Here is an 11,368-nt window from a genome sequence, read left to right on the forward strand (position 1 = left end):
CCCTCCTTCCCTCCCCAATCGCCCTGTCTCTTCCAGGATGGAGGGACAGGGCTCCTACACGCTGCCGACGGGCACCGAGTACCGGGGAGCGCTGAGGGACGGGATGTTTGACGGCGAGGGAGAGCTGCTGTTCCCCAACGGCGGCACATACCGGGCGGTCTGGCACCGCGGGGTGCCCTCGCAGGTATCCCGGGCAGGGCGGGGACGGCCCTCACCCCTCCGAGGGGCCTCCGCCGAGGGGGAGCGGCCCCGCTGCCAGGAAGGTTTTTGGGGTGAAATATGAGGATTTCTGAGCCAAGCCAATTTTCGGTCCCCTCTGCGGCGTCTCGCACCCGAGCGTGTGAGGGGGTGGCTGCTCGAGGCCCGGTGTCCCGCCGACGCGGTTCCCAAGGCTGTTGGCGCCCGAGCTGACCCGTGCGCTGGCTCTCCTCCGCTGACGTGCGGTTTCGGCAGTGGGAACGCTAACCTTGCTCACACTCGATCCATCCATCATGTTTATTAACTCTGTGCTCGAACATGTTTTGCAGGGGAAATACACTTTTGCAGATGGTCTCGAGTACAAAGATAAAAAATGGCATTACTGTGACGGCTACGACAGAAGATTTTATACAGAAATCTGTTCTGGTCTTAAACCAGCAGGTACTGAATTGCGTTTGCGATCCTAAGAGTCTGGAAGGAATTAAACTAACAACTTTGCTTAAGAAAGATTAATTCGGCTACATGAGTAACATGGAGCAGAAACGCTCTGGCTAATTTCAGGACCCGACCATACAGTGCTGCCAGAAGAATGCCGACACCGCCTTCCACCAGCGCAGCGCAGGATGCAGCATCACGCCCACAGCGTGGTCTCTCCTGGAGTGATGACCCGCAGGACGGGGCTCTGTTATCTACAGTTTTTGATATCCTGATTAACCCTTTTATACATTTCGCCTTCACTGCATTAGCAGTGTGGTTTAATATAGGAAAGTTGACCAAAAGCAATTAATTTACATCCAGAACATCAAATAAAATTTGAACGCATCTGTCCCATGTAGCTTTTTAGTAGATACCAAAATAAACATTTGTGTCCAGTCTATATTTTGCTAAAGAGTTTTATAATATTCTTATTTGTCTGTAGCCAAAAGGTGAAAAGATTTATAAGGACTAAGTGAGCGAAATCTGTAATGTAATACATAAAATACTCTTCTTTATACATAGATTATCTTAGCGATGACATGTAGCTGTTCTGTGAGGCCAGCAAGACTCTCCTGGCCCCATTTTGGAGTTTGGGGTCATATTTGTAATGTTGGTTTAGTGAGCTGAATCACAGGACCGTGAATGAGGAAATCAAAGCGATATCTTTTTATCACACGCTTTTTGTGTATGGATTTTTCCATTTTCATTTTCTCCATCTGCAAAATTGGCAAAATGTTTTCTAAAATTTATTATAAGGTAACTGCATTGATTTTATAGCAAAAGCCATGGAGATGTAATGTTTGTTAGTTATCTTGATCAAAGGAACAAATGGAAAAAAAAAAAGGCAAAATAAAGCAAACTCTTTGGGTTTTTTTCTTCAGGCATTTCTCAGCTTACAAATCTGGATCCTCCCAGAAAAATCCCAGAAGGATGTTACGACTGTGGCGATGGATTCTATAATCCTGAAACCAGAGTTATTGTTGACTACAAACTCAGGTTTCTGAGAAATGCAGGTATGATTTACTACTTCTGCAAGGTAAACTAAAATAAGTTTATTTGTCATATCTTTTAGGATGCATGGTTAAAGATAAAACATAAAGAATTCCATTATTTGGTTCTGTTATCACTGAGCTAAAATATTTTTTACTTATTTATTTTTATTAGCGATTTATGTATCCCCAGGGTTGTGTAAATCATATTTTGCAAAATTACAATGAAGTATTCCCAAGCAGATATGAATATTTTATTACCATTTGGTATGGTAATCTCAGGAAAATCTTCAATCTCTTCCATTATGATCTCAAGCAAGGGAGTTGTTGGAAGGTGTACATCGTTGATCCTGAAAGCTAATAAACTCTGTGTTGTGAACCAGCAAAGCGCTTAAGCATCTACTTATGTCTACATATTAGAATAGTCCATTTTATTGAAATGAGTCTTAGGGCTATGTTTAAATGCCTTACTGAAAAAGAAACTCTCTTGTCACCTTGTAGAGCTGTGTTTTGAGTACAGTCTGGCATATATTGTGTCTTGTGGATGAGTGCCCAAATTAATAAGCCTTGCGGAAAACTGCTTCTCATCAAGCCAAAGGAGAAACTTTTCAAATTAAAAACACATAGAAGATCCCCAAACAGTTGATACTGGAATAACACAAAGCAACCTGAAGCAAACGCTTTGTGTTCTGACTTAACCTTTGTGTTTATCACCTTTTTAGTGCAGATTTTTTTTAAATGAAAATGTTTTCTGAAAGCAACCACCCACCCACCCCACTTTTTCTTTTTTTTCCCAAATGTCCAAATTGCAAGACCTGGTGTTTCTAGAAGACAGAACATTTCATTTTCAGTATTCCACAGTTTAACAGTTTTGTTGCTTGGAAACTCCATTTTTCAGCAAATTTACTATTTGTTGAAAAAAATTCTGCTCAGCTCTACTTTCAAGAGCTGTTATAAGTATGCACTGGGATATTGGAGGAGGGAAGTGAAGGGGGGGTTAAATGAATTGGAGATACCATCTGCTATAAAATATACCCTATGATACATGGCCTGTTTTATAAACGATGAATAAAAACTGATCTAGATTATTGCAAATGGCATTGATCCAAAATACTGGAATGCAGTGGGCCTACTGATGAGGAAGATAAGCAACATGCTTTCCAAAAACACAGGAACCTACACAGATTAGTACAGGAGGGAACGCCTTGGAATTCAATTTATTGTTTTTTAATCTGTTCTTTGAACTCATTGTCCTTTATGACATTTATCTCAAACCCTACAAATTATATCCATCAATATTCGCTAACCAGACCAGCGCAGCATGCAGTCTGACGGAACCGTTGGAGATGTGCTTTGTGTGGCCGTTCCATTGAGAGCCCTGTACACAGAGTTATACTTGTTGATGTGAGTGTGAAGAAGGAATGTGTCATGTAGGCCAGACCCTTCCTCTCAAGAACATGAACACAATTGAAAAACCCGGCACTTGTTCAACATCAGAGGAACTCTTGCCGCCCCAGGAGAGATGATTCAGGGCACAAGGCCACTGCAGTAAAGAAAAAAAAAAATTAAAAAAACCCAGCTGTAAGCAGAAGAAACTGAGGAAGAGGCTGGGATGACAGGGAACAGATCCAGAATTACTCCATTATAGGTTGGGCAGGAAGAAGCAGGAAAACCTCCAGGCTTCCAGCCAAGTCTTGAAAGCATCAAAAGCAGATGGTAGGAAGCATTCAGGAAGTTCTTACAACAGCTTGACAGGTTTACCAAAATGACACTATCTTCCTCAGGTCTGGCAGCAGGCTTTCAGAATACTCCAGTTCTCACCTTTCACCCTGGCCCTATTATGAAGCAATTTCTGATTGTTTCTCTGCTGTTTGTGAAAGAGGGCAAGGAAGCGTACAGCCTTGGCACCGACTTGCCAGCCCAACTGGCAGCATGCGGCTGCCATTCCAAAAGAGAAGAAAATGTGTGCCATTAGAAATTACTGAGTTTGCTTCCACCACTTCTTTTTCAAGATGAGTGTATGTAGAGTACCGTAGAGACTCCTGTTAAGTTTGGCAAGCCTTGCATTTCACTAGCATGGAGGTCTGATACTCATTTACTTAAAGAGCTCTTACTGTTAAAGCAGTGCAAAGGCCCATCATGAAAACATAATCAGGCCCAGGGAATGAAATGACAGCAACAGTTTTGTTATACGTTTTTATCTAGCAAAGTTTTCCAAATTCTCATTACAGTCTTGCAGTTATTACTCCGTCCCTAAACCTCTGTTTCCTCGGGGATGCTCAAATTTCTCTTGATTCTCCATGTGTTCTTCAATCTTTTCTTTTTTCCAGTATTGCGAAGTACGCAAAATTGGACACATAAATAAGAATGGGAATGCTTATTTGTAAGAAGATACGTTGTTTATTTTGAATAGATACTGGGACTAAACTCCTGTTTCACTAGGAGTATTACTTTTTTTTCTTTTTTTTTTTTTCCCCAGAAATAGGACTCTTAGCACCTTGGTAACAGAGTTTGGTCAAGAGAATAGTGGCAAATTTTCCCAATTTGTCAGTGAAAAGTAGAAAATACATGATGTTCTATTTAATGCAAAGCAGGGAGGTACAAGAAGAGTGGTGAAATTCAGGTTTTAGGATGCCCGAATATCAGAGAAGCCCATAGCTTTCAAAGAGAAAATACTACCAAAAATAGATTTTTTTTTCTACTGAGATGGAAAAGATTGTAGGAGATTGCTTGGGTCACCTCTCTTTTGATGAAAAGCAAAGATACTTCTGATTAAAATTGCCCCGTTTCTCCTATGGCTTTCCCAAGGATGGATTAAATAATATAAAACATGCTTTTGCTCTTTGTAATATGAGAATAATTGTGCTACTACTTTCATATTCCATCTCCAGGTTTAATTAGTATGTGTACGGTGCGTAGGGTAGCTATCTATATTGCAGTCAATATTACCTGGCATATATGCATCTCTTCATATAACATGAAGAGCAGGAAGACATAAAACCTGCCTTTACACTAAAAGCTCAGTCAGGTAACTGAATTAACATGCATGTTATTAAGAGCAGGATTAGGCCCAGAAAACCAGGACAAGTGTCTTATTAAAAGGAGAGTTTCTGGTGTTGCTGCAATCCCAAGCCTGCCAGCAATCAGCTTAGGATTTCTACAAGCCTGAAAGTCATATAAAAAGCAGCAGGAAAAATCCTGCTGCTTCAGGAATCATTATGAGCTGAAAAGGTCAAGATTCAAGAACATTATTTTATTATAGTTTAGAAAAGTCTGGGTTTAGACTGTCTGAGGTTCCTTGGTTGTGAGGCTGACCCAACTCCGCAGGCAAGGGTATGAAGCCATTTTAATTCTAAGCCTTAGTAATCACTGACTTACAGTTTCCTCACATTGTTACCTTGGGATGAAGGTTCTCATGCTTGGTCTGAAATAATTTAGAAGCAAAATTTTTTGGAAAATCAGCAGCAATGTATTCATTCATTTCAGGTTTATCCAAGTATGCATATCCATGAGATAAATCTCCTGCATTTAGACTTTTTTGTCTTACAACTCAGATCTGACTTGCACCAAGTGCTTTTTGGGAAATGAAGACTTTGACTTGTCTGAAAAATGTAGTTGAGAAACAGAGCCATAACCACTCAATAATTACGCAGGGTAATATTTCTGTACCTACCCTCATGTACCCCAAATACATGCAGATGTTTGCGTGCTCTTTCTCATAAACTACTGGAGAATTGGGTGTGGGATGAGGACCTGGCAATTTTTCAGGCCTGGAGAATTTCTGGAAAAAAGACAGCAAGTTTAAGTTAAAGTCGAGTGTGGTGCAGGAAAAAAGATTGACTGCACTTAGGGATCATGCACGGAGCTTTATTCCCTGTTCTTCTTTGAAATTGCCCATTCTGATGATGGAGGGAGTGGATGAACAGTCTGATTCCAGGCTAGTCCCTAGTCATTGCCTAAGAATGTGAGAGTTGTTTTGGCAGATGCCCTCAGCAATGGAGAGGAAAGCCCCAGCAATACACGTACAGAGGGAATATAGTATTTTTGTTCGAACGAATTTAGCTTCCCATAGATTTAAATGTCTACTTATAACGCAGGACCATTTAATCTTTTGTACATTTGTTTCTTTTTTATTTGACTTAAGATACTGAATTTAGATGAGGTTTAGTTCCTACATATTGAAACTCTTAAAAGCTCTTCAAATAATTGTTCTTTGGATACTTGTTAAGCTAAAGAAATCAGTTTTGATCGGCAGTAAAAGTTCATGCTATTTTAAGTGCAATGCTATAGCTATTTTCTGTTGTATATTTAATCATTTTGAATTATATGTCATGTAAAAGATTTTAGCTCTGGGGCATTTGCCAGATGGCTGATTCTGCATTTCACACAACAAAAGAAATAATGTTTGTGTAAAGCTCTTAAAAATAGTTAGTAATCAGTATATTCTACAACGAATAGGATCCAGACCTGTTTGGAAAAAAACCCAGCTTTTGCAGAAATTAATTTAGAGGATTTGGTCTCTACCTCTGGGCTCTGAACAAAAAAAATTGTGTCTATTGTTTGCTGATTTTTTAACATTTAACAACTTAACTGAATTGTAAATTTTACTCATTTTTATGTTAAATGCCGTTTATTGCAATCCATTGATCTTTTTCTCTTTACTTTGGCTGACAAACTTATTTCTGAAAAGAGGGTTTTGTAAAACAGAGCCAATACTACTCTCTGTTTACAGAAGTAGAGCATACAAATGTGAGTAGCCCTTTGCTTTTTTTGCAACAGCTGAAATGCTCATCCTTTTTACTGCAAACTGCTCTTTCTAGCCTCTTTGATTCATATTCCTCCAAAATCCCATTGCAAAACATATTTTCTTTCTGCTATGGCACTCAGCTTGTTTTCTTTGCCCACAAGGCTCTACACAAGTCCATACACATTCCCCTTTTGGTCTAGTCTCCTCCACTTCCTATATACTTTTTTCCCTTGCATCTAGTCCCAGGACATAGTTTTTCTGCCCACATTCATACAATTCCAGTTTTCTGGTACTTGCTTTCCAGACTCACAGCTTCTATGATAAACACAAGATTTGAAAAATATTACATTAAGTGCAAGCTTAGAAGTGGTATTATAGCTCTTTTATCTGGATCTCCAAGTGTCGCTCATCTGTCTCTTCCTATTTTTTAGTTAGATAGCTTTTGTCCCGCTGTGAGAGCTTTTGGACCTAGATAATCTCCAATGCTTAACAAATAAATTAGTTGAGGAGCCAGATCTTAGAAGGAGGAGAGGCAGAACGCTAGCAAGTATCAAACTGAGGACTGCTGAGTGGGCAAGGCAAATGAATGAGTATTGGAGTGAAGATGGCAGAAGGAAGTGAGCCTACTTAATGTAAAGAGAAGATCTGAGACTCCTACGAGACGTAGCTTCATGTCTATTCTCACTCTACCCTAAACACTTTTTTAAATGTTGGACCAATTCCCCTACCCATCATATGCTCTTTTCATATCTTTTAGTATAGAACTGTGTTAAGATCACGCACATATTGAATGCCATTGCAAAATGTATACTTATTATGTCTTTCTCAGTGTCAAAGTCTACTTAGGTGACAGAAATGTTGGAGACTTCTCCGTGTAACCAAGAAAATGTTTTTAGATTAAATTTGGCTTACGTGTTTTAATATAAAATATCCTCCATTCAGTAAAATAGATTATGAACCAATATAATTTATATTCAATACTATAACCAACAATGATAATATTAATATATGCATCACAGTGTAGGTTACTACAGTAATTTCAGTAGCTATAGCTTTTGCAGATATATTGTTCCTTGTGGTTTCCTGGTCTTAAAATACTTATCGTTTTGAAAACTGTGAAAGTTTCAGTTCCAAATAGTGGCATGCCAAGAATAACAACTTTGTTTGTGTGCTAGTCATCCCATTGTGAATCCATTAGATAGGTTATACACAAGTCTTATGGGCACTTACATTCAACTATACAGTTCATGTGAAAACAAGTTTTACAAGAGATGGAAAGTTCATTTGGGGGCCATTTTGGAATTACAGTAATTAAAAGTAAATGGAAGGGTGAGAATTTGTGGGTGGAAGCAAAGGTTAATTGAAAACGTATTTTCCATTTTCTTGCCAGCCTTGATGTTGGTGGGGTCGGGTGCAGTAAGGAAAGTGGTGCTAGGGACCCGGAGGGGACAGTGGAAATGAGAGGGGTGTGCCAGGCAGAATCTGTGGCTGAGATGCTATCACATGTGATTGTAATTGTGTAGTGGAAGAACATGATAAACTGCACTGCGGGTGATGGGAGGAGTCAGGCATGCAAAAGAATTAAATGATATTGTTGTTTACAATGGTCTGTGTGTGATTGGCCCTCTGCAAACAGAGAGGAAACTCAGCTCTTGTTCAAGAATTGTCTATTGTAAACACAGTCTCTTACAAACCATGGTCATGGAAAGCTGCTCTCACCACAAGGCTGTGTCCTCAGGGTGTGCTGGAGCTGTGAGCCTCTGATTGTCCCGAAGGAGGGACATAGCAGGGCACATCTACTTCCCTCCTCACTCACATAGCCTTTAACAGAAGCGAGAGTGAATGAAGGGACGATGCACACTCATGTCTGGTCCCAGCTCACCTTTGGGCAGAGGAGGGAGCCAAGGATCTGAATTTTAGAGTGCATCGGGGAGTGCATCAGGCCTCCAGTGTAGACAAAGCCTTTAAGACACCAGTAACACATACAGCTATGAAGCAGAGTATGAAGACCTAACAGAGTCAGGCAAGGATTTTAAGGTGAACAATGTAGGTTTTTTCCTTGTGTAAGCCACTGAGTATTCTAATATGAATGCAGTACATCTTCCTGAGCGCCTCTAGGTGGTTTCCTGGGAAAGCATTAGTTAAGACGGCAGATCCGGAAGCCTACACAACAATACTGCTGTTTGCTGACAGTCTCCGCTCTGCATCATGGCAAACACCTAAGCATCCAGAGTCCCGAGAAGTCTCTCACAGCTGAGGTTTCCATAAGCAACATAGAAACGCAATAGCTAGAAGCAAATAATTCTAAACTTTGCAATATGCATTTAATCTAGGAAGATTAAATGCACCTAAATTACAGTGTGTTTTCAAGCCATCCCTTGGAAGCACCCTGAAGCAAGCCCACCCTGAGTTTTCAGCTGTTTCTAATCCCATTTGAGAGATAAATCTGGAGTGTGTAGTTGGGAAAGTCTCTTCTGCCACTACTTTTAGACTGAACATTGAAGATTAGACAAGTGGTTTCGTTTTGCAGAGATGTTGAGCCAAAATCCACTGATTTAAATGGGCTGCAGTTTGAGCTCACTGTGGAACGCACCTAACAGAATTTTTGACAGACACCTGTTTGGAATTTGCTGGCGTTTGGAGCTTCCCCTAAAGCCACCCAAACCAAGGAAGAAACTTGCAACACAGTATTTCTTAGGAAGAACTAATTTTGAAATGGGCTACTTACAGGAACCCAGTACGACTAACAGATTTAGTTTGGTCTTATTTGCCTACAAAGACTCTATCCAGACTGACCTGCTGACTGTGTAGACAGGAGATCGGTAGGACTTGCACCGCTGGTTAATCAGCTACTGCGGGCAGATGCTGTTCCTGGGGATCAGTCGTGCAGGTGGCTATCAGGTTTGGCTCCGTTTGCCTCCGCCCGCTTAATGAAAACAGCCTGAATTAATTAAAAAAATAAAAGACAAGCTATCCCAGTTTGGGCTGGCTGAGGATCTGGCCCACAATATTCAAAATATATTTTGTGGGTGCTAGAAAACTGATTTTATTTTTGATTGAGACACAAGAAAACAATTCAAAAGAATCAGTTAATACTTACGTTTATTCTAGCAGCTCATCCATTAAGATCTCTTGCTATGTCTCTCAGCTTCAAGATTTCAATGATATGTCATGATAATAATCATTATATTTCACCAACTTTGGAAGAAATAACTTGTTAACATTTACTAACTGAACAGGGATACACCAGATTGCAATAAAATTTTCAGACACAGATTTTTTTCTTTACCTTCAAATATCAACAATGTTAGTCCTGTTTCAGCAAAGTCTGTTCCATGAACATATATTCTACTGAGGAAAATCTAAAAAAATGGATAAACTTTTGAAGATAAATATGCTGACACAAAATTCAGCATACAACATGAAGAACCCCATACTACCTAATTGTGCACAGGGTGATAATTTACCACTGATTAAAGAGTTTGTATTTTTTTCAAATCTTTTTTAAAGGGAAAATTACTTCTGAAGGTGAAGATGTGCTTAGACAATCATATTAACATATTCAAACAATTGCAATTTGCAAAATAGTAATTACAACTCACTATCTGGTAGCATTAATCAAACTTCAAGGTTTAATTCCATTTTAAATATTGATGAAATGTGATTCTCCAATCTAACCCTGGTGTTGCAGGGTTATGGAAGCAGCCAGTGACAGAAAAAGAGGAACGTGTAGTTAACAAGCAGCTGCCACAAAGAAGGATCGGCATCTGTGATTTAAATTGTTAGCTGCACAGTCAGGTAGAGTGTAAAAAGGGTAGTCAAGAGGCTGTTAAGTCCATTGCTGCCAATTACTAACAATCAGGGAGGAGCTTTAAGACTTGTTCAGTACAATAAACCCAGTTTGTCTTGTTTCAGGGGTTACTACTGAAGAGGTTGCAGCTGCACTGATTCAAATAGCCCTAAAACTACAGTAATTATCAACCAGTCTTCTTTAGTGTAGCAAAAGTATGTTTTACCATAGCTTAACTCTTTACATTCTAATATTTCCCTGCCTCTTCTCACATAGCTAGCCCTGGAGCCATTCTCATCTCTGGGTTTGTGGTTCTTCTCACTATGCTGAATCAATTCTTTCATTTCCCCTTACCCAGACCAAGGACCAGTAGTGCAGTGCGCCTGGGTTAGATGGCAGTTCCATGGATTTGCTTTAGGTTATTTTTTGGAACATCAAGTCTATATATTACATCTATTTTTCCTTCTCATAGACAAAGTTGAAATTCATATAGCTCATTCAGTTTTTGCATCTGATTAAACTACATGCAAATTAAGCAGTGCTTATGAACATGTGTTTAATTTGCATGGGATCAGATCACTGCATGAACTGAGACATTTTGGGACTGGTCCGGAGAGGCTAAAATCCTTAGAGCAACCTGCCTTGTGTGCTTTCCTAGGAGACCATGAAAACCCAGAGTGCGGAAGGAAACAATCTAGGCACACCAAGGATCTGTTGGAAACCTGAAAGCCAAGTCAGCATCTGCCTTTCTTAGTGCTTATAGCCTTGATGCTCAGCTAAGCGAGCGCTGTAGGTTTCTCACTAGGAAGACAGACTGATTATTTCTGGTACTCAGGTGAACCATGTATATCTGTGCACAAATACCAGCTAGATAGCGGTGATGTATAGCATGTGTCAGTTTTGTTTATTTCTTCACTATGGCAGAAATAGACAAAGTTTCATTTTCTTGCAATTATTACAAGCTCAGATAAACTATTTTTTTTTTTTTTTTAGTTAAGGCGATTCCAGCTAAAATCACAGAGCTACCCAGGCTGGACAATGTCTGTTATAGCCGAGGCTCACGTGATCCCGTCGTTACTGTGCTGGAACACCTAGTGCATAGAACAAAAGCCAGCACATTGATTATGGCTGTGATGTTGTTTTTAAGAAAGCTGAAAGACCACATTT

The 11,368-nt window shown here is 39.9% G+C and overlaps 1 protein-coding gene across 1 annotated transcript in view; it reads left to right on the plus strand.

The window, feature by feature from the left end:
* The first annotated feature begins 37 nt into the window (after window positions 1–37).
* Window positions 38–11,368, plus strand: part of MORN5 (MORN repeat containing 5) — a 13,579-nt gene continuing 2,248 nt past the window's right edge. Inside the window, exons 1-3 of the mRNA XM_009892353.1 lie at window positions 38–184; window positions 528–639; window positions 1,557–1,688. Coding sequence (XP_009890655.1) covers window positions 38–184; window positions 528–639; window positions 1,557–1,688 — 391 coding nt within the window. The remainder of the gene's footprint in view (window positions 185–527; window positions 640–1,556; window positions 1,689–11,368) is intronic.

This window comes from Charadrius vociferus, unplaced genomic scaffold (genome assembly GCF_000708025.1).
Source record: "Charadrius vociferus isolate BGI_N301 unplaced genomic scaffold, ASM70802v2 scaffold549, whole genome shotgun sequence".
Taxonomy (NCBI): domain Eukaryota; kingdom Metazoa; phylum Chordata; class Aves; order Charadriiformes; family Charadriidae; genus Charadrius; species Charadrius vociferus.